This window comes from Ambystoma mexicanum, chromosome 2q (assembly GCF_040938575.1).
Source record: "Ambystoma mexicanum isolate Mex_15411 chromosome 2q, UKY_AmexF1_1, whole genome shotgun sequence".
Lineage (NCBI taxonomy): Eukaryota > Metazoa > Chordata > Amphibia > Caudata > Ambystomatidae > Ambystoma > Ambystoma mexicanum.
In genome coordinates, this window is record NC_090924.1 from 1,042,946,320 (window position 1) to 1,042,971,354 (window position 25,035).

At 44.9% G+C, this 25,035-nt stretch overlaps 1 protein-coding gene across 1 annotated transcript in view; it reads right to left on the reverse strand.

The window, feature by feature from the left end:
• Window positions 1–25,035, reverse strand: part of ITGA8 (integrin subunit alpha 8) — a 791,003-nt gene that overhangs the window by 98,419 nt on the left and 667,549 nt on the right. Inside the window, exon 28 of the mRNA XM_069648404.1 lies at window positions 7,832–7,933. Coding sequence (XP_069504505.1) covers window positions 7,832–7,933 — 102 coding nt within the window. The remainder of the gene's footprint in view (window positions 1–7,831; window positions 7,934–25,035) is intronic.

Here is a 25,035-nt window from a genome sequence, read left to right on the forward strand (position 1 = left end):
TCGCTCCTTTCCACACACACACACACACACACACACACCACATTCCAACCATGTCCAGAACATGTGCCTGATTGCGTGAGTACCTACCCTTGGCTCATGATTAGCCACACTGTGCGAGTCACGTGGGCAAAGGAATGCTGGAGACTATTTCTTCATCAGGCTGCAGCACGAGCAAGCAATGAAAGCCCAGTCAAGTGATCACGAATGGCCTTCCACATGTCCACAAGGAAATGCCCGCACCACGCACATGGGAAGCACACTGAACATATGGGCCAGCATTGCAGGACCTGTGCACTGCCTCAGGTGCAATTATTCCCGCAGTGCACACATGTCATGAAGTCATGCATTTTTACACCTGGTCAATTACTGGCAAAGTTCAAGTATGCTGCAAAATTGCACTGCAGCGCAGCAAACGTTCTGTAGTATGGAACCTGAAATGGCGTGTGGTGGCCACGCTTCTGAGCAGTGCACAGAGGAACGACGTAGCTTCTGCTGACGTCCTTCATAAGCACCGGAATCCTAGAACACGCCCCTTCAGATCACACATCTTCTATAGATAAACACATCAAAGCATATGCTCACCTGCAAGACATTAGCTCAGTAGTCTGAAAATACAACCTATACCCGTTTGGCCAAACTTTAATGTAATCTACATACTTTGTGATTTGCAACATTTAATAATGCCCTCAGACTTGCCAAAGAGCAACAGAACGAGTCTGTCAGAAGAGACTAGATAACATGCATCAGGGGAGTTGCTAGGTCAGGAAAGACCCGGGGCTAAGCTGATGTCGGAACTGTTGGGACTGGGGGCTAGCTAATCTTTTGGCTGTAGCTCCTGAGATTCTATCCGGGGCTACAGCCAAAAGATCAGGGGCTATAGCCCCCTTAGCCCCCCCCTAGCAACGCCCCTGACATACATTAGGAAAGTGTGGTGAAAGAATGAGATACGTGGACCACAACAGCAGGCCTTCTCTCTTGCTTCCAGATGGTTGCAGGATTGCCGGCTTCACACTGCGCAGCATGTGCTGCTGTTATGGAACCCATGCTGCCAGGGGGCCCAGAAAGATTCTGAACTTATCTGAGCGTTGCCTGACTTGGAACCAACACATGATCTGTTTCTCAGAACAACTATACATCTAAAATAGGCACGGTGCTTAGTGAAAACGCCAAGATCAAAGACAGAATTCATACTATACATAGTGAAATATATGGGTTTATTCTGTGGGTCAACTTCTCAATGTCTAATGGGGCCCTGTAAGAAAACCAGACGTGTCTGAGGTATCACAGAGTAGCTTTGGCGTCCAGGGAATTGTGCACAGCTTTGTTCATGCTGCTGCAGATCAGATGGGCTCACTAGACTGGGTGAGAGTTACTTACACAGTGTTTGGCCTATTCCTGATAGATGTCCTATTTTAAGTCAGCGAATGGAATAATTAGATAGTGCAAGACCCACTTGCCAGACACTCTTAGTTGAAACTGATAAGGATAATATCAGGGTTTTTTTAATACAGGGCTCCATGCCAGATTTTTCCTGATTCTAGGTGTTGTAATAATAGCTGTTATAGTTTGGGGACTCTTGTACCTGGAACAATATTGTGACTTTCTTGTAGGGCTCTGTCTCGACGCAGACCATTTTTTAATAATCCTTCGTCAATCATACACCCTGTTTTACCCTCGTGACGAGACTGGTGACGACCACTGGAACGCTGCTGACGTGAAATGTCTACTGACTGGGCCGCTGTGGTGGATATGTGTTGAAGCAGTACGTTGTGTCCACCACACACTCTCTCTCTGGTACATAATCCTGTGGAGGCCACGTGTGTGACATGGGCCAATGGTGGACCTGCTGGCTAGGGTCTGGTTGGGTAGCCAAGCCCCGGTGAAGTGTGATGTGGCCCCTGCTGCCATTGTGTGTGTTGGCCAGTGAGGTTGGCCTCAGTTTGGTGGAGTGGCTTTGCCCTCCTTAGGTTGGGTCTGGATCCAATGGCATTCTCTCTAACAAACTGCATTTCTCTTGCCCGGAGTTGCTGTCCTGCACTTCTGAACCTTTGTGGACTACACTGCTGGTGCCATGATACGGCGCTGTGTGCCAGGGACTGTGTGGTGCAGTCTCTGCCTCTGCTGACCCGCAATGGCACTTGGGCAGGTGGCTGGGGTCTTGGGTAGGAGGTTCCTTGCTCATCCATCTTATGAGTGCTGGAATGCAGCTATCTTCAGCCATTTGGCCCTGATAAGACAGGCCCAGTCTGCAGAGATACTTTCCTGATGCCACTGACAGCCTGGGTGAAAGCAGCCAAAATGCTTAACATTGCGGTTAGGCCTGCATTGAATTTCCAGGCTTGAGGATCTCTTTAGCCATAGCCGAGTCTCGAACTATTTGAAGCTGCCTGACTCTATATTTATACAGCAAAATGGGAGAATCAGTTAAGCACCAGCCCAATCTCAACTATCATGGAAAGTGAAAGATAAGGCATGTGGCAAAAGTCTGTCTAGTTTCTCCATAAATGATGGTTGGTGTGTATATTACACTTACGGTTATGGAAGCATGACGAGTACACTTGGGGCTTGATTTATCCAATTTAGAGTGGAAAGTGAGTGTAATAAATACCTTTGCAATTAATGTATCTTGCAGCTTTAGGTCTTTAAAGTAAAGGGAATTGTATCGTAACTAACCTACACCTACAGATGGAAAAGTGGGTTTTGGAGAATTCAGTTGTTTTCGGGTCATGTGGTAGGAACTGTGCCACTGTCTTTGGAGCTGGTATCTTTCCATGATTAGGTCAGATATTGGGTAGTCAAGTCAATGATAGATCTTTAGGGGGCACCTTGTGATAATAGATCTCTTGCTAAATGAACAAGGCTTGATTTAAGGTATGTATGGACGAGTGATGTATGGACGAGTGAATGATCCGAGTGAGCTTCCGTCTTTTGGGAATAGTCACAGCGCAAGGGTTCAAACATCCTCTAAGATTTGGTGACCCTTTGGAGATATGTTTGACTAATGAATGTGTCCTATAATTGTTCACTTCACGTCATGCTCCAGCAGAACCTTTCATCTTCTTATCTTCCCCACCTACCTACTCATGCCCTATACAAAATGTTACATTTAATCTTATATGTGAGATGTTAATTGATATGTGTTTTATGAAGCCGAAGAGAACTCAGCATGTAATGTAGTGATTGCACGGATTCCTGTACCCTTGATTTTAGTCCCATATCTCTATTTAAAAAATGATCATAAAAATGCAAGGCTTTCCCTTTCTAAACAATATTGGCCACCATACCCGCACGTCAGCAAAAAGTGCATATTTAACTCTAGTTTTATTCTATCTTTTAGCAGGAACTTCCTATCTTCTCCATAGGATACAACCAACCATGTAAACTAGCATAATTACAAATCAATGGCAATCAATGGTGAAAATGTCACGCAGTTCATAGATCTCGCTGCAATTTTATGCGATACCTCAACCTCTCAAATAGTGTTCCAATATGAGGCATTTATAATTTTTTTAACTGTATTCCTTTCATACCTTACTTGTCCTGCCCGTTAAGTGGGAATTACAAATCTAATGCAGTTGACCAAAATCCATCAATTTCAGCAATTTCTTAATTGCTGAGGATTCAATCAATTACCTACTAGTAGGTCTATGGAGGAAAGTCATGGTGTTATTTGTGCCGCTTTTCTATCGAGGAGGAAGAGAAAAGCCTGTTGTTCATTCCGAAGTCACTATGATTATAATGCACTTAATACCCAGAGGTTTCTAAGCGCGGACCCGGGGATTGAATATGTGTTGCTCCACGTCGTCTTGCTTCCAAGGCGAGCACGTTGCCGCTGAGCTATCCTCCCGAGACAATGTCGTTATCAGCCACAAGAACTGATGGTTCTCTATAAAAACTCTTTGAACCTGGCCCAATAGAGCTCATTTAGTCTGCAAACTCTAGATGTGGGAGAATGAGCGCATACAATATCATGTGTCTGTTCAGATCAGAGAGATTTAAGTGAGAGGGATTAAACTCTACCAGCCACTTTGCTTTGCCAGCTTTAATAGGAGGACCACATGGTGTCTAATATTTGATAGCTGAATAGGATCTTTTATAAACTTCATATAATGACCATTTATCTACTTAAACGGGATAATCAATTTGCCTGGAACCAGTCTGAACACAAAACACCGCCGACTGGTGAACCGTCACATAATAGCTAAAGCCATGCATCTCTAGAATTGCTCTGCTCCATATCCTCTAATCGGAAGGCAGGTAGACTTCTTTGCTCTCACTGGCTTTCCAATCCCTCATAATCATAGGGTACACCTGGATGCAAATGAGGAATTCCCTCTATTATAAAGTGGAGGGCCGTACAGGCCAGTTCTGTATTACAGACGAAGCTGCAAGGCCATGTTTTTAAACTATTCTTTGCGTGGCATGCAAACTTTATGGCAATACAGCAATCCTTCAGCTAATCCATGTCTTGCCCCTTCCACCGCAAGACTTACAAGAAATGTGTATAATGGGTACCTTGGCCTGTCAGTAAAAGCTTTGAATGTGTCCTCTTAGCTTACTCAGCAACCTTTGCTGTCACTCTCACAGCAGAGATGTTTGATGTCAGGACTTCAGAACAAAGGATGCTGATGTTATCAAAATTCCCTAGAATGAAGTCACAGCATAACAGATCAGTAAAGTACCAAGATACAGAGAGCTACCGGCAGACAATAGGCGATGTGCCGTGTGCCCTTCCATGCTCACACATATCCCTCACCAACCATTAGTGACACATTGTGCTAATTTTCCTCGGTTTCAAAAAACAGAATGGGCCTGAGTAGGGAAGGTTTGCACCCGACCAAATGAGGAGGTGCCCATGAACATCTCAGATTTGCTCCGCTTTCCTGTACCTGATATACAAAGCCTGAAGCTGGAGCAAATCTTCGAATGCCAGGAGTAACTCTGAGTTCAGAAAGGCAATCACAAAGATGTACTCCAGGGCATCCCAGATTCTCCAAGAGAAAAAGCGGGTTTGTCCCGGCAGGACAATCTATGTAGTATAACAGTGGGATGAGTGACTGTAGACTGTCACAACAGATGGCTACAGAGGGGGACACTATGTACACTGTGTGTACGACTTACACCTAGTGTGGTATCCTCATGTGTTAATGCTTAACACCGGGGGTGATGTCCACATGTTAGCTCTCAGTAACAAAAGGAGCTATAACACACTGCGATGAGTCCTTAGCATTTGTGTGAATTTCATATTTATTCCTTATAGTATACAATAAACTAATGGTAGCAAATTCTATATATACACAAATTAATGCAAAAGGTGATAAGAAAGGGGACTTGAAACAAGAGTCAGGAAGTTTGGAAATGAAAGAATAGAAATCAGAAAAGTCAAGATTGTATAACCTAATATACAAAGCAAATTATTAGCAAAAAGCATATTGCACAGCGTAGTCTGCACACTTACTTACACAGTATATTCTCGACCAAAATCGAGTCTGTGAATAACAAAGTCTCTTGTTGCATCTAGGTAGGTTTGTAACACGTGCAAGGGGATACTGTCCTTTTGGCTGACATCAGTACAATAATGAGTTGATGTATTCTTCAGGAAATATATATCGGGCCTCATTACGAGGTTGGAGGTAGCCATGGAGCTATTAGCTCCATGGCTGCCTCCAAAACCCTTCCGACTCCGCCCTGGTGAATGGAGCAATTACCAATCCATTCCGAGGTCGGAGGGACCGGTAATTCCCCATTCACCAGGGCCATTCCCCATTCCCATTTGAGCCCCCAGAGGGCTCAATGGGAATGGGGAAGGTGCTAATAATGGTACCGCAAATTGCGGTACCGTTATTAGCTCTAGAGTCCCTTTGCGGGTCCCGTCCTTAACGCCTGCAAAAACCAGGCATTAAGGAAGGACCCGCAAAGGGAACTCGTAGTAGGGAGGTAAGGGATTACCGGCACCTGTGCCCTTACCGGTGCCGGTAATGCCTTACCTCCCACCTCGTAATGAGGCCCATTGTGTCATTATTTTAAGTCTCAGTGTCGGTTAGGTTAATTCGGAGTCAGGGCTACCAGTATTAACACAGAGAGGACGCTGCGACAGAAGAAAAGGCGGCACGCCATTGCACGCATCCCTACCCGATTGAGCCTTCCTCGCAAGCACACGCGAGTAGCTGAAAGCAGCTGTTTGGCGACTCCCGATGCTGTAACCCGTTTCCAGGGCAACCAGCACTAACACGGAGAGAACGCAGCAGCAGAACGAAAGGAGACACACCATTATGCGCATTGGTCGAGAATATACTGTCTAACTAAGTGTGCAGACTACGCTGTACAATCTGCTTTTTGCTAATAATTTTCTTTGTGTATTAGGTTATACTGTCTTGACTTTTCTGATTTCTATTCTTTAATTTCCAAACTTCCTGACTCTTGTTTCAGGTTCCCCTTTCTTATGACATTTTGCATTAATTTGTGTATATATAGAATTTGCTACCATTAGTTTATTGTATACTATAAGGAATAAATATGAAAGTCACACAAACGTAAAGAACTCAGCGCAGTGTGTTATAGCTCCTTTTGTTACCGAGAGCTAACATGTGGACATCACCCCCGCTGTTAAGCATTAACACATGGTTCTGGCTCTTCTTTCTGAAGAGTTAAAACGAGGACACCACACTAGGTGTAAGACATATACACAGTGTACATAGTGTCCCCCTCTGTAGCCATCTATTGTGACAGTCTACAGTCACTCATCCCACTGTTATACTACATAGATTTTCCTGTCGGGACAAACCCCCTTTTCTCTTATTTCTATACCCTAGTCCCAGACAGAGTAGGGGCTTACCCTCCAGTTTAGCAATCCCAGATTCTCCAAGTATCTACAGATTTGTTCCAGCTTGAGGCTTTGTAAATGCGACATGAGGCAGCAGGTGGGAATCTGCTAACGAGCATCTCCTGGATGCTCCACTGCAGGTCTTTGAGAATCCGGCCAGCGTGTGTATATGACACTTGAGACCTGATAAGTCGATTAGACAAAGTAAAGCATAGTTGCAGCGTCATCTCTTGGCCAAAGACAAAAAAAATACAATCATTGTGATACCCTAACATTGAAACAGAATGGTATTTGCATAAATGTTACATGCACCATGTGTGATGCTTTACACAATGCAAAGGAATCAGTGTACATTGAGATACTGGGAATTAGGAGATTTTGTATTCTCTTATTCTTTTGGGGAATATAATTCTGCTAGAAGAACAATTTGTATCAACTAATTGTTCTAACTACCTGTTACCAAATGACTTTTTAATTTGGCCATCTATATAACGCATGGCTTGGTTTAAACTTTGTGCAATTGCACTGCCACCCAACACATGTGACTGTACGAGTCACTTCACATGTAATTGACCAGGAAAAGGATCTAGATAGGAACAAAGCCACATCATATCCAAAACACAGAATTTGGAAGCAAATGTATTTTGTTGAACAATGTTTTCTTAGCAGTGTTTGCTCTTGCAGGGTCTTATAGACGGAAAATGTAGTTTATCTTAAAGGAGTGGACATATTTCTCTGCATGTTCCAACCTATGTCCTCTTGGCACACTTACACCGACCCGCCTTGCTTCAGAGACATGTCAGGTTGAGACATTCCATATGCTGCTCACTACCATCTGCTGAAGATCTGTGTTTGTTTAAGTATAATTTTTTGGATGGGAGATGTAGCCTGTCAGTGTACAGGAAACTCTACCTCGATGTTGCATTCACATGAAAGAAACTCCCACCGAGCGCATATAGGCATGAGCAAGGCAAGCCTTCTAAGTATGCATTTTTCTTTGACACTTACTGCTATGCTGGCTTCTGGGAGCTTCACCGGCTGAACCTTGTATGGCATCTTCTTTACTTCGAATGATACATTGGAAGTTAGAGAATATGGGTCATTCTTCCTCTGAAAAAACAAACAGTACAAATAAGCAAAGAACTCCTTAGTATTTCTTTCAACATTGCATGCAAATGTTTGCAGACTTTGGAGATATCATTAACATTCATGTTTTTGTTTCATCTTTCCGTTGCTGTTGGATAGTGTATCAAAGTGGAGTAAAATCTCTTTGATGTCATCTCAGTATCCCCAGAAGAAATGGATGGATATCACACTGGGTTCCCTTTAAATGAAACAGCATGCCCGCCTCTGAGAACCTTTCATCTGCATCTAAAGTGCAAAGGGTTATAGCTCAGTTATATTGGGCAAAAATAGATCGCAAAATTGTATTGGGACAATTTTCATCAATCATGAATGTAGAGCCTGGTCTGATCCCCGATTATAAAAACACTTGCTCTGCTCTTTGTACCCAATAACCCCCCCCCTACCTCCACAATCTACTACTGGTGGAGAAGGATTGGACACATGATGAATTGATTTGATTTATTTTCACTTTCAGCTCCATGAGCCTCTCTTAACAACATACATGTTAAACGGAAGAGAGAGGGGAGAGTGGGCACCACCAAAACGTAAGCAATGTTAGAGTGTGTTAATCGAGTAACAGGAGCACTGCAGGAAACCCAGTGGCATTCTGGGTAGAGAACATGCATGAAACAAGCATTATAGCAAGCTAGCTATAATGCTGCATGCTCACAAAATGTCTGCGTGGAGCCGCAGTTCCAAGCTAATTAGAATATATTCCTATGCATGTAGGAAGCAAATATAATACAAATTAGATCCTGTGTTTCAATAATAAAAACAGAAAACAAATAAAAGACAGAGGAAAACAGAATACAAAGGTCAATGCATTTCAGATCATCCAAAATCCTTCATCACGGCCTATCATACAAGTTCAAAACATCATAAAACGAACAACACATAATAAAACTAACACTATACTGAGCAGATCTCCTGAAGCAAAAGGTTCAATGTGCTAAAGATCACAGTGAGATTATTAATAGGGTGTGTCAAAATGTTATCGATGTTGAATAGACAAGGTCCATAAACCCCTCTCCTCTTCACAAAATTGTAAACATTTAAAACAATGATGGAGAGGCCATGGGTTCATTACAATTAGTGTTGCACCTCCTCTGAAAAAAAAATCATCCTCTCCATCCGCACTCTCTGGGCCTGATACACCTAGCAGAGAAGACACTGAAATGTACAGCAGATGGGCCCCATAGGGAGAATGAGGCTCCCAGCTTCAAGTGTCAGATAAGAACGTTGTCCTGATCCTCCATTCTGCTATGCCGCAGAAGGCTATAAAGGGATCAATTAAAAGGAAATGTTGTAAACATTAACGCATGTTCCAACGGGCCACTACACAAGTTATCATTTCTTCATGTCACCAGCCAACAAGACTGCTGACAAGAAGAAATGATAACTTGTGCAGGGGCTTTTCCCTTGTTCAGTTGCCACTTGGCCATTGTTTTACCTCAACACTTGCCGTATAATCAGAAAATTAGACATGAATGGCTCCACATTTTTATTTCAAGGATCACTGATTAGCTTCTTTCATGTGAGAACTCATAGGGCCTCATTACGACCCGGGCGGTAAGGGATTACTTACCGTCCTGCTACGAGTTCCCTTTGCGGGTCCTCCCTTAACGCCTGGTTTTACCAGGCGTTAAGGACAGGACCCGCAAAGGGACCTTAGAGCTAATAACGGTACCGCAATTTGCGGTACCGTTATTAGCGCCTTCCCCATTCCCAGTGAGCCCTATGGGGGCTGAAATGGGAATGGGGAAGGGCCCTGCTGAATGGGGAATTACCGCCCCCGCCAACCTTGGAATGGGGCGGTAATAGCTCCATTCACCAGGGCGGAGTCGGTGAGGTTTTGGAGGCAGCGATAGCGCTAATAGCGCCATGGTTACCTCCAACCTCGTAATGACCCCCATAGTGTCTTACAGAGGGTGAATTGATCAGCGATGCCGGCTATAGCTCGCCATGATTAGACAAAGCAGGATTGTTTTTAAAGTATATTTGTACCCACAAGTTTTCATTCCTAAGATTACTTTATTGTTGTATTAGTTGTGAGTTTATTGATGAGGTGTAAATTGACTTGTGTTATTGTAATTCAAAGAACGTTTTTTAGTATTTTTCTAACGAAGGGGCATAATTGCGGAAAAACATTTGGAGAATTGAAGTGTCCAATTTTTGATCTTTTATGGAAATAAATGCATGGTTTTCCTAAGGCTTCCCATGATTCACCACCTGGTTCATTATTAGGGGCGGGAATTGGAGCATACCCCCAGCTTCCCATGCCTAGCACTGCATCATGCAATGAATCCGCTGCGAATACAGCAGAGATCTGTAATGGCGGCCGCATGAAGAGCCGGCCATCATTAGAATAGACTCCACCTAATTGTATATGGTATTTTTAGGGGAAATAAACACATAAGCAATCCCTCCCGTTGTTCTTTTATAATGCGCTTAATACCTGAGAGCAGAACTAAGCATGATACCGGGATTCCAACCTGTGTTGAGCTGCGTTGTCTTGCTTCCAAGACAAACACGTTGCCCCTGAGCTATCCATACGGCCATTCACACCTCTCTTCTTTCGCGCCTTGAAACACTTGTGTATAGGCGTGTTACAAATGCCATATCATATCATATCAAAATACTGATTTCCTGCAGGGAGGGCAGAATCTTACAGAGCAGATATGATGTTCCATCTGGGGAATCTAATCCAGTAGGGTTCGGATGTATGGAACCTGGCTGAAGTAATGTTTCTGTGGGTGTCACCTCCTCTGCCTCATTCTGTGCCCTCATACGAATGAAGGTGAAAGTATATGATTCAGGTGGTGAAGTATGAAATTGGGGCATAACTATATTAATGGGGTTTGTATACCTGCCTTTTCTCATAAAAGAAAACGGACTGGTTTGTACAATATATCGTGCAAAATGGGAAATGTTTTCGGTAATCAAATTCATGGTGTTCCCTAAAGTCTATGTGCCGTGAACCATGAATATGATGGAAATTGGGTGTCCAGTCCTGGGGCATTCACACATCCCTGCACGGGCATTGGATCTGACTGCTCTCTTCAGAATGCAATTAGATGAAGGGCAAGGTGAGCGCAGGTCGCACGTTAAATAGCGCTACTGCTAGAGTCACATGGGACAGCAACAGAGACCCTGCTTCAAACCCCCAGGTACACACCGAATGACTATCCTATGCTCAAGACTAGCGCAATCGTTATGCAATGGGGAGCAGGTAGGGGTCAACGGGTCAAAAAAAGTAGTGGAATTAGGTTCCCCCTGCTCTGGCACCTTCGTCCGACCCTATACTGACCCCGAAATTCAAGCCCCATGCCTGGGACCTTCTTTTTCTCCATTGCACCCCACACAGCTGTGTTGTATAACAGTACTATCAAGACCGAGGAAAATACAATGGACCTCATTACAAGTTCGGCAGTAGCCTTCCCGGTAAAACCGGCAGGCTACCGCCGAACTTGCGAATTTTACTGGTACCCCGTCGGACCCGGTATTTGCCCATTCCCGGGCGCTGGTAAATAATGCTCCCCATTCCCATTTGAGTCCCATCGGGCTCAATGGGAATGGGGAGGCCAGATGCACCGGCACCATTCAGAAAGGTGCCGGTGCATCCGACATGCTCTGGTCGCGGGTGCCGGTCCGCCCACCAGGTCCGACCTGGCGGGCAAAAAGTCACCCGCAAGCAGAACTCATAATGGCCGGTCCGGTAACTACGGTACTAGCAAGTTTACTGGTCCCGTAGTTACCGGACTGGCAAACTTGTAATGAGGCCGGTAAAAAATACATTTAAATGACCACTGTCAGTTTGTCATTGTCCCCACAGGATGCAGCTTTAAGCAGCCTCCCCCTTCCAATCACCCATCCTTCCCAACTCTAAATGGAAAAGCACAGGACAATGGACAATGGCAGGGATACTCAGCAAAAGCAGTCCAGCACCTGTGAGATAGTGTGGTGGGACACTGAATCCCCTGTATGGGAAGTGTAAAATAAAAACATGCTGCGTTCCCTGCCATCTTGGAATGGGAACGATGGTGGCTTTCGCCGAAAGGTAAGGCAACGTCGTACCCTTTAGTACCAGCCCACTTTGACTTCTGGGAGTAGAGCAGGAGAGACTTCGCCCTGATTGTTCACAAGCCAGTGGTTGCTCTGTTTCAATTATTTAAGTACCGCCTCTGTATACATGCCACGCCTGTTATACACTGCCGTCCATGTTAACGTATCCATGCACTGCCACCAGCTGACCGTTACTTACTTATTGTATCTTTTCCTATGTACTGCACTGTCCCTGCCCCCCTCCCACGCACTTGCGCGGTCCGAATGGCACCTGGCTTAGTAGGATCGTTGTCTGTCCTCCTTTTGTTCCCCTCCCTTGCCTCGTCGCGCCTTGAAACACTTGTGTATAGGCGCATTATAAATGCCATATCATATCATATCATATACATATTTTACATTTAGCAAGCCATGTTAGGGACCGCTTTTCGTCTTAAACTTCCTGTGTCTCTGTTGCAACTTCCACAGCGTGTACTACCAGAGCGTAATTTGCATATCGGTTCAGATAACGTTATTTGCAGATAAGGCCCAGTAAGGGATGGAAGGAAACCCAGCATTTTCTCCCTCACACAAACCGCATAGTTGACCGTTTCCTCCACACTGCCTCTGCTGTATTTCATTCCATTATCTTCGTTGTGTGCCCTTTTCTTAGTTAAAGACGCATTCCTAAAAGAATGCACTTTACACTGTCAAAATGAAATGGTCACTCCTGTTCGTTTGTCATTGCTACTGTCCTTCCCTGCGAAGTTGCTTCTGGTCACTCGTCTGTCCCTCTGACATGTCCCTCCTACCCCTCCTACACTTCCGTTATCCCTCTAAAATGTACTCCCACTGGGATCTTGACATCCAGCCCCTCGCGTGTATTTGCCTCAGATGAGTTCATTGCTGAACTGGGGCCTTTGGCATCAACACACACTATTAAGTAATGGTCATAGTTATCCGTGGTCTTTAAACACAAGGGGCAGGAGGGGGTGGGGGACTACATGGTTCCACAGCTGATATGTGATTGCAGAGGTCTGTTATTGGTAAAGTCGACCACTGGCATGTTGGAAAGGTGTCAGATGGTTCAGCAGCCAGTCCCAAGAAGGATCATCTACGTTTTAACTTACCTAAAAGGCTAAAAAGGTAAGTTGGTGTTGAGGGGAATATCTAAGTTGCTTTTCTGGCTTGTAAGGGCTAAACACCTGTACGGGCTTTTAATGAATGGACCTGGACTTGTTGTGTATTAATGTATAAGCTTTCCAAAAAATATATATTATAAACGTAATCATCTCAAGGCAGACCTACCTAGGAAGTCATACCTATTTTGTCTCGCCTAACCTTTGCTGTTTCTGTCTCTTGCCCCCACAGTGACACACAAATGCCCTTGATGGCTGATGAAAGACAGAGTAATTCAACAATGAACTCTATCAACTCTCCTTCTTAGAAGCCACTGGTTGGCACATTACGTCTTCCTCCCGTTTTTTGACAGGTCTGTTGATATTACGTGACAAGCCCATTGTGCTTGTCTGGGTAAATCGATTTATCGTCCTTCACCTCAAATGTGGCTATACTGCCCACTGTGGCAAGCTTTAGCATTCAGAGGATGCACTGCTAGAATGGTTGGAGGAGAAGCAGAACAGTGTCTCAGAATGATGGCGGGATATGGGGATTGCAGAACTCACCATGTGGACGCCGGGGCCAGAGTTCCTCTTGGCATCCTCGCTTAGCATGCAGCGGTGCCAGAAACCAGGAAGGCACTCTAGTTAAAGGGGCTCGATCAGGTGTGTGGAGAGGGATGAGACATGGCACGCTGAGAGCGTTGATGGATCGGAGGCAGTCTGGAAAAGAGACAGCATTATGCACATACACGGCAGCACAGAGTGTGCATAGCAGGTAGGAGTAAATGAGGGGGGGTTGATATTGCTTTTAGAATGCATGGAAATGGCTAATTTAAAGGAGAGTTCCGGGACTTTTTTTTTATTGTCCCTACGGTTCGGCCATGTGTTTTTAAGCATAACTCGGTAGATCGTAGAAAACTTTCCTATGGACCTTACCCGACTTTTCGTCCATTAACGCACTCGAAATCAGCCGCCATTTTCTGATAATCCTATCATTTCCCCCCATCGCCCTGGCTCACCTGCTTTTGCGGCACTAAATCAAATCCCCCGCCCCTGAGCCTGACATCAGCAGACGCGTACCGCCCATTTCCCAACGCCAAAGCACGTTTCGTGTCAACAATCGCTGCGCCTCAGCTAATGAACTGTCGCCATGGAAATGGCAGGACGCCTCTTTCCTCAATAAGTATAAACACACCGTTTCACAACACACAGCAGCAGATTTTCGATTCCATTACTCTCTGTGTGTTACTTGAGTATTCTGTGACTCGTTTCTGTGCTCTGGTCAGCTACCTTCGTTGATTGTAGCCCGTGTGAACAGATACCAGTACCACCGCTATAAATTATTTTACTTTCTTTACCACACAATGGCTACAATAATGCCGTATATGTACGAGCCCGAGTACACCGAGGAAGAACTACTGGAAAGGCAAGCACGCGAAAACGATGGGGATTCGGACGGCAGTTGGGAGGACCAGTCAACGGATGAAGAGCCTGGACCATGTCGCATGGACGGCGTCTCCACCTGGTGCACGTGCAATCGGTGCGAGCTAATGCCAACTGAGGAGGAGAACTGCTGCTGCCGTGAAAATTCCGGGTGCTTGGCCTACATTTCGGAAGGCGAGCCAAGTCCGCAATGCATCACCGAGCTGCCAGAGTTCAGGGAAGCCTGCCTCTCACGGACCGTGTTGAGGATGATGATGGTGCTTATGCATGAACTTTGCGGCACTGTTCGTCCGCGTAATCCGAGTAACGAGTAAGTATACTCTGGTTGTGATGTCAGTGATGCCACTACTATTTCATGGTCGTCTCATCATTCGAATGCATGTAAATTGGTTCCATGTTGTGCATTTTCTAGATAGAATTTTTTTCAAAGCAGAATGACATTTTTTACCTGAATCGACAGTGATAAGAAAGTTGTCATTTTAATACAGTTTGCATCTTTCATTTTCACAGGTGGTACAGGCTGGTGGCCTATCGTTGCTTCACTTGGTGGCTTCACGGGAGGCTCGGACAGTAATACCTGCCTGTGCGGTACTTGCCATTAGACAACATTTCCCCAGCGACAGTGGACAATACCGCGGATTTTCCCTGGATGTGCTGCAACCGCAACTTTACAATGTGTAAAGTTTATTATTTATGTTCAATTGAAATTAAGATCTAAAATAAAACCCAACATATATTTTAACAATGGTTGTTTTGATTTTTTAAATGAATCTAGTGTGTCTCCATTGAATAGTCTTCCTGTGCCTTGTCTTGTCACACCACATGTCTCCGGCCAGCATCCTCCCTCACGCTGGCCGCCCACCTTCAATCCACATAACCGTTGAACCCATATGCAGCAGACATACATATGTTATTTTGCGGGTTGGCATCAAGCCTCCCGGCCTTGCCTCCTCCCCCAAAAATACTTACCACACCACTTTGTTCAAGCGTTGGCAATAAAAGGAAGGCCGTTGGATTTTATTGATACAAAACATGGTTATAGGTAAATAATCAATATGGTTGATCATAATAAATCATCCTTTTGGGCACCGGGTACAGAGATGACCCCCTCTGGCCCGTGCCGCCTTGCCACCACAGGCCAGCCTGCTGCTGACTAACTGCCTAGGCATCCAGGGTCTCCAGGGTGAACTGCACCCATATATTCTCCTGGGAGGGTGAGGTATTTATAAACTCACCCCCCTGCCTTCCATGTACTAGATCCTGCAGCCTGCCTCTTACATGCAGTTAGATGTCCTCTCCTTGGTGAGGCCCTGCGGCAAACGAGTCTTGTCTGCACGACCACCGCCCCAATCCACCCCCCGCCCTATCAAAGGCAGTTCGCACCGGGGTACTTGTGCTGCCAAGTGGAGCTGTCAGGGAGCGATAAAGGCCAAGAGGTGCCAAAGACCATGTACACTTCAAAGTGGTCTATAGAGCATGGGTTGTTGTTCCCATGTCTACCGCCAGACCCCGTGTCTCCTGCCAAGCATCCCCCCTCACGCTGGACGGCCCCCTGCAATCCACATAAGTGTGTCTCCATTCACGAGTCTTCCTGTGTCTTGTCTGCACGACCACCGCCCCAATCCACCCCCCGCCCTATCAAAGGCAGTTCGCACCGGGGTACTTGTGCTGGCAAGTGGAGCTGTCAGGGAGCGATAAAGGCCAAGAGGTGCCAAAGACCATGTACACTTCAAAGTGGTCTATAGAGCCTGGGTTGTTGTTCCCATGTCTACCGCCAGACCCCGTGTCTCCTGCCAAGCATCCCCCCTCACGCTGGACGGCCCCCTGCAAACCGCATAATGCCACGACATATACACGTCATTCATTCACAAACACACCCCTGTTTCGAATTCTTTATAACCCACTTCATATTTCTAATGAGAACTTCTTTGCACTTTGCTAGTCAACCCGTGAAGGTGCTGGTTATCTGCTCTTCGTCTCTGTAAACTTCCGTGACCACTTCGAGGAAACTCGTCAGTTTGCAACCTGTGAACGACAAGAAACTACTCTGATCCCTGCATCTAACTGTTTGCTCGTCAAGGTAAGGCCATGTACCATACTCATTTTGCGTCCAATTTCTTTTCGTTCAAGACAGTACATGCAAGGAACTAGTCACATGTTCTGAGTTTAGTCAAATTATTTTTCTATTTTTTTAAAGTTATTCAAATACTTATCCGCATGTGAATAACGTGTATAGTTCCAAGAACCAAAACATCCCTTGCATTGAACCTTTTATGTGTCATTTAATTTTTTAACACATTGGTATTCATAGAGAATTGTTGATCTTTACTTTTCAGAACTTTCCACAATGCCTGCCTGTTCCATTGGCGGTTGCCCTTCGAAGACCCATAATAAATCTGAAGGTACTATAATGCATGTTTTCCCTAAGACAATAGATCAGATAAGAGAATGGGTCCGATATTGCGGATATCCACCCTCTGAGCTTGAAAGTAGAGTCCTAGAAGTCTTTGCGGACAAGAGGGGTGATCGATACCGCATCTGCAGCAGGCACTTTACCTCTGACATGTACTCCACATCATTGCTAATAAAGAAGAACACACCGCGAGCGAGGCGAAAATTGCTCTCAACCGCTATTCCCACTCTATTCGTCCACATCCCTCCACTGGTGAGTCAAGTTTACGTATTTATCTCTCGGCCTTGCGGTAGTGTGTAGCATTAGCTAACAATAATTTCCCCATTTATGTATCCACTCAATATGAAGGCGGAAGATTCTCCATCCGTGTCGTTATTGCAGTCATCAGCCACTTCAAGCGCCTATCGGGTAATCTTACTTGGCTATTCTGCCACTGACTTGTTTTAGGCATGTAAATCAATAGTTTTAATTTATCGTGTAATTATTTTACCTAATGGTACACCCTTGTACTCGTCCTCTAGTCTTTGTTTTCAGTTATAATTATTGTTATCCAAAATAATTCAAGTACTGTCTTTCAGGGAGATGCTGAGGAGTCCAACGTATTGACGACTACCGTTGATGTCACTCAGATGCTCGAGGTACGTTTCAGGACAGTTCCATCGATGGAGATCATCAGATCTTGCATTCTTGTAGCGTGATTGTTACACACAATGTTTCTTTCGTTTTTAGCCATTGATATGTCCTTCTGTCGTCGCCCTCCTATGTGTCTTCTTTTTTCAATATTGTGTTCATTACTAATGAAAGTCCTATGTTTCAGGGAGTCGATGGAGCATTAGTCCAAGAAGAAGGGGGAGCGTGCAGTTACGGGTCGGCGCAACAGCTTGCAGAAGTGTGCACCGCAGTTACATCGTCCCTTGATGTTCTTATGCATTTCGAGGTATGGGTACTGACAGTTCGATGAAGCGAAATCATATGACGTGATTACATCCGCTATACTTCCTTCTTTATTAACGCAAGTACTATGTTTCAGGGAGATGACGGAGCTTCTTCTACAAGAACATCACCCCTAGTAGTTGATGCAGATTTCTGGGTGGTGACACTTCCAACGATCGAGCAAATCGAATCATATTTAGATATCCATTATTTATTTTAGACAACTGATCATTTGTGCAGGTCTATTTAGATGAGCCGTTCACGCCTGCACAAACTTTCTGTTCTTTTTATCAAAATAGAAAACCATACTAATGCAATTACTGTGTTTCAGGGAGTCACTGAAGCATCATCTTCAATAATATCATCAATAGAAGTCTATGAGGAGCCCGAGGTATGGATCTTGACAGTTCCATCTAACTAGATCAACAATGCGTGAATAATTGTCGTTTGAATGTTCTACACAAAGCGTTCATTCGTGTTTTGCTATTGAGATGTACGTGGGTATTGGTCCCCAAGTACATTTTGTGTTTTCGATATTATTATACATACTAATGAAAGTTCTATGTTTCAGGGAGTCCATGGAGCGTCAGTGCGTGATGGATGTGCTTATCAGGAAAACATAGTCGTTGCAGCGCAAGAGGAAGTGGAGACATGCACACACGAGTCGGAGCAACAGCGTCCTGATGTTGAAGTTCGAGGCAAGAAAGTTTCAAAGAAAAGAAAGCAAAAGAAGGTTAGTGTCCTGGTCACTATATTATGTTGTTTTTCACTGTTAATAGTTCAATACTGTAAGTTGTGTTTAAACTGAACTTTTCCAATCTGTCCTCTAGTTGCGAGTGGGTGTACGAACTAGATCTACACAGACAGTGAAGCGAACGAGAGATGTTGCTTGTCAAACCTTTTGGCAGGGACTTGAGACTGGAGAAGCATCGTGCCAATGGGAAGAATATGAAGTGATTGACAACGGAGCTATACCACCACCAGCCATTGATAGTGAATGTCCTCCTGGTAGTTCGGATGCAGTCGGAGATCAATTCACAGAATCCACACCCGCAAAAACTAAGACCGCGAGAAAGTTGAAGAAATTGTTTTATTCACCCATCGCCGGAGAAGGAACAGATGTTGCAATGGAAGAGAATGAAGTAGACGACAATGAAACACCATCAATATCACTGAACATAGCGGAAGACGATATCAGAGATTCTACCTTTCATGTGAGTGACATGTCCTCAACGTTACAGGCCGAACCAGCTGGGATGCAGAGTGACAGTATAAGGAAAGAGGACAAATTCATTGTATTCGATAGTTGTTTGATTGATATTATTATTCGGATTAAATGTGGGCATTTGGTAGGTGGGGAAGTATGTGGGGAGCCATTGATTAATGTGACTCGTGCAATTCGAGGCACTAACCTTAAAATACATGCCACCTGTACAAAATATCATCCTTTCACATGGTCTGCACAACCTATGCTGGGACAACTGCCAGCAGGCAATCTACTTTGTGCAGCGGCTGCACTTTTTAGTGGTTCAAGTTTTAAAAAATTAGAGTCTTTCTTTCAGTTTGTGGGAATCCATTTCATTGCGAAAACTCAGTTCTACAAATACCAAACCGATTATCTATTTCCAGCCATTAGCGAAGCTTGGAGAATGGAAAAAATGTCTATTGATAGTACATTCGCGGGCAAACGGTTCAGGCTAGCCGGTGATGGACAGTGCGACAGCCCAGGATTTTCAGCCAAGTACTGCACCTACCACTTTCAGGACATGGAAAGTAAGAAAATTGTGAGTTCGGTGGTCGTGCAGGTGTCACAAAGTACATCCTCAGTGGCCATGGAGAAAGTTGGCTTTGTAGCATCATTGCAAGAACTACAATCGCGGGGAATGGTGATCGACCTGATAGCCACGGACAGACACGTTTCAATTGCCAAGACAATGAGAGAACAGTACAAAAATATAAATCACCAATTTGACGTTTGGCATCTTGCAAAATCAATCAATAAAAAATTGTCGGCTGCAGGTAAAAAAAAAGAATTGCAAGGTATTTCACAGTGGTCCAAGTCAATCAGCAACCATCTTTGGTGGAGCTCAAAAACATGTGGAGGGTCGTTGGAAATTCTACTGGAAAAATGGCGGTCAGTAATGCCACACTGTACAAATGTTCACCGATGGAACACGAACCAACATTTCCACAATTGTGAACATGGCCATTTGTCCACAGAGGAGGCACGGAAGAAGAAGTGGTTGATTCCTTCATCACCCACTCACAAAGCCATTGAAAAGATTGTATTTGATAAAACTATAACAAAAGCTTTGAGGGGACTCACGGAATTCTGCCACACAGGAGATTTGGAGGTGTTCCACAATATGTGCCTCAAGTACAGGCCAAAACGATTGCATTTTGGCATGGAGGGCATGATAAATCGGACTCTTTTAGCGGTCTTGGCACATAACCATAATGTTGGCCGTCAACAAAGTAGGACGACCGGAACTTTAGGGACGCTTCGCTACAATAAGGCCTTCACTAAAAGAAGTAAACAATGGGTGATCAAACCAGTGTTTGAGGATATGCAATATGAGTTTATTGAGAAACTTATTGTTGACGTCCTAGATAGGCACATAAATGGAGTTGTGAACGAACCTGTGCAGGGGACAACTGCATTGCCACCCAACATTGCATCTGTTCCATGTCCACCTAAAGAAGAACTCATTGAGAAATACACATCACGGTTTAAATGATTGTAATTTGATTGTCTGTTCTCTCGAGTCTCCTCATGTCGCAGGCCCATTGAATATGTGTATCTATCCAACCTTGTTCATTTGCGCATTAAATTAAACCAAACAGTAATATAAATCATTTTTCAAAAAATATAGAATGTCTCCGTATTTATGGTTCTGTGGGGCTGCAAAGCACGCAGACAAAATGCAAAGATGGAGTGTAAATTTCAAGTCCTGTGAGAATGCCTTACACTGAATGTAGCTAACTAGGAATGTGTGCTCGTTCAAAGTGAAGGTCAGCTGCTTTGATTTTTTCTCGGGTGCCAGAATGGCCCACGACTCAGTATAAGGTTCTATTGTACTTTGACCTTGACAGGCCGGGACCACGTAAGAAACGATAATGAATATAATTTCAGAAACGAAAGCCATTTCATGTTCGTTCATTAGAAGAAATAACGTCGGCATAGAAGGAGTGGTATTTCGGGGCTGCCCTACGCACAGACACAATGGAAAATGCAAATATAATGTAAGTAACTCTTTAGATGAGTTTATACCGCAATTTAATTACTATACAGTAGCTTTAAAGACGGGTTAAGTTGTACTTGTTCGTTCTATGTGGCATATTGTTTTGTACCGTGCACTATCTTGGGGAGAACCGTCTATTTTACGGAAGCACCTCAAAACCTTTGCTTCTGCTTTCTCTCTCCCTCTCCCCTGCTACAACTGGTCCACTGTCTGCGATCTCGGTCCTGGGCCCTTCCACTCTCCACATGCACTCCCTGTCAACCCCTGCACTGAGGGACTGTCTCAGTATCCTACAGCCCCCCCTTGACGTTTAAAACCCAGTTGCACTGTCCTAGCTATGAAATAATTTCCCGACCGAATATATAAAATGAATAATTTTAATAAAGATCTGATGGTGAGACTAATTTCATTGTTTATGTTTTTTAAACAGGTACATCATGCATTACTGCATGTGTCACGAGTACCAGACACCGGCGGGCGGCTTTTTTAACCGCCAGTTGCTTCTCCGCGTGAACAACGTTACCACCCTGACCATTTTATGGGACGATCGCCAAGAACAAGTATGCCCTTACGCGGTACTAACGGCTAGATGCAACATACAGACCGTTGTGGTGGCCTAGTGCCTCGTTGTTGGAACAGCCATGCGATTATCAGTGCGACCGAAGAGCTTATTTTATCGTAAACCAACACCCTGTTTACTGCACACGAACATCGCTTGCCTCAAGACGAACTATTTTGGATCGAGAGCAAATAAAAATGAAAATCGCTGAATATTCTCTAAACATTTGATGTCCAATAAATGTACTTTGCCAAATGTACAATCTTGCAGTTTGCTTTTAAACCACAGTTTCATATTCCGAATTGTGGCGCTGTATTGTGAGATGATCTAAGACCCTGTGTACAGCAAAGGAACATTGCGTGCCTCAAAACGAACTTTTTGGAACGTGAGCAAATAAAAAAGAAAATCGCTGAATATTCTCTAAACATTTGATGTCAAATAAATGTACTTTACCAAATTTACAATCTTGCGGTTTGATTTAAAAGTACAGTTTCATATTGCGAATTGTGGCGCGCTGTGTTGTGTGAGCTGATCTGTGTTGATTTCCGGGTTCTGTGTGGAGTCGCGTAGAAGACGCCTGGGCGCGTTTGCCTACGCAGCACAGTCACGTCACGGATAGAGGCGGGGAATATGAATGTTTTGATAAAGTCTGTTTCAGGGGCGGGGGATTTGATTTAGTGCCGCAAAAGCAGGTGAGCCAGGGCGATGCGGCAAGTGATAGGATTATCAGAAAATGGCGGCTGATTTCGAGTGCGTTAATGGACGAAAAGTCGGGTAAGGTCCATAGGAAAGTTTTCTACGATCGACCGAGTTATGCTTAAAAACACATGGCCGAACCGTAGGGACAATAAAAAAAAAGTCCCGGAACTCTCCTTTAATTAGATTCAGGACACATTCCCTGCAACATGTTATGTTATGTTATTAGGATATGTACCATGCACCGTTACCATTTGCTTGGTCTCTGGCGCTCTGGCCAACCTGGAAGGTAGTGGGTAGATGTGGTTAGTTGCAAGGAGAGGCAAAGACAAGGTTTCAGTGTTTTGGGTTATGGTTGCAAATCATAAGTACCTTGAGCTCTGCATGCTCTCTAGGTGTGAAATGGAGGAGGCATCGATGGCTTTGGGTCAAGTGTGGCAGCCCCATGCCCGTAGTGTGGGCATGTGTTGGCCAGGGGCTGAGTATGTCAGTTGTTGTTGTTCGAGGTGTACGTTTGTGATATTCAAAGGATGGGGAGAGTTTGTTCTTAAAAGCTGTGTGGGAGTGGATGGTTTGCGTTTGTGTGTAGCGATTTAGGGGGTAAGAAATTGAAATTAGTCACATGACAAGGAGTTGGGTGCTTATTGAAAAATGGGTAGTGTAATGAAGCTACGTGAAGACTGACTCTACAAAGTGCTGTCCAGTATCACCACAGCAACATGGTCCCAACCCAACCCGCATCACATTGCTGCGTAAGTAATCTGATGCCACACACGCACCATACTGCCTTATACACTGAATCTCACATTTTAGATGACCCCACTGCGATACATGTTCTCTACATCCTTGTCTTCTCTTACACCTACTCCTTTGTTTGTTCCACAGGCTACGCTCTAGTTCACGCTGGGCAGGGCCACAATGTGGGGCATTTTGGACAAGCCTCGGCACTGTATGTCCAGTAAGGTGTGGGCGGGAAGATGGATAACATAAAGTGCACCACTGCTCCTTGAACCTAGGTCTGTGCTGTATCATCTATAAAAAAAATGGGAATCTCCAGTTCATATGTAGTGTTCTACTGTTGGCAATGACTTTTCTTGCTCAACATGAGATTCTGAATGAAATTGTTTTATTTCATCTTTTCATCTTTCAAGGGAAATAGTTTGCCAGTTCCATTGACATTCCAATTAAAAGTCTTTGGGGGTCGACTGGATGATTTTCTTTGAGAAACCCAATGACAGCCTTGTGGGATCCTCCTTGCAGGCAAATTAAAATAAAAATATTATGTACAGTATTGAAAAAAAGCACCTTACAGTGGAGCAGAACAATCTATAGATTAACATTTTGCCATTTGCAATCTAATAAAAATATTATACTAGAAAGGCAAAAAAAAGTCAATCTTTCTCGGGAAAGGGCGAATCACCAGGGTTGCCTCAGGGGAGTTGCCCTACAGAGCGGGCTGGAGCCATTCCGCCTCCTCCTTGACTGAAGTGGTCCCTGCCCACAGGGTGAAGCCTGTGGTAAGGGTGTGGGTGTTTGCCGCTCCTGCTGCCCCGCCATCACCAGTATTGCCTCTGGGGACTTCCTGTACTGAGCGGGCTGAAGCCACGCCCCCTTCTCCTTAACTGCAGTGGTCCCAGGTGTTTTGCACCCGCAGGGTGTTCGTCACCCCAGGATGGTGGTGAAGGACAAAGTGAAAACAACGTGGGGAGTGTCTGACCAGGTGAGAGGTGTGTCTGGGGGGCCTATGCATTGTACTGCTTCCCGGCTCCCCCCGCAACTGTGACTGTCGATCCTCAGGAGAACCTCCTCACTGCGCCTATCACCCCTCCTTCCATCACATCATGCCACGCAACATCGCAGTGGAAAATAATGATAGAAAAGTGGAAAATTCCCCACAACTCTCCTTGGGGGTGAAAAGACACAGCCTGCAGCCTCATAAGACTTACAGGGGAGGCCTACACCCTGATTAATTAAATTAACCATATCTTTGAAGCTAACCAAGACGTATGGGGGCCCAAAGATAAAGACAAAAGGGTCCAGGGTAGCCTGTGCTCCAATACCACCAGTGGAGTGTGCTGAGTTACAGTCACCATCACAGGCAACAGCTGACCCATCAACGCCTGAGCACCCTGTTTAGGGATCTGCCTATTGTCCTAGGTGTAGGAGCTGATAAAGGGGACGTAAATGACAAAACTTCAACTAAGCATCTTCTGGAGGCCCTGCTTCCCAACAAGCACCTGGCAATCTGCTCTGACTACCCTGACATTCCCTCATCTAGATCTGCAGTGGGCAAAGAGGAACCTGTGGCAGTGAGGGCCAGCGCAGACCACTACCCTGAGAATTGTATGCACTTGAACTGGCCACAAGGGGAGCAAATGAATATGAAAAGCCCCAAGAGAGTCCTAAAATAAAACACTACCCGAATAATGCAGGGGCTACAACCTGATCTCATAACGCAGGTCTCCATCAGCCCAATTGCAGCTATGGGTGATGCGGACAATGAAGGGGCCGAAAAACACCGTATTGCTTATGTTGCAAGCCCCTTCCTTAGGGGCATGGACCCAAACAAGGAGGGACTGGTCAGCCACAGAGGGGCTGCAGACAGTGACCCCTCCTGCATAGGAGACTTCAATGCCCACTAC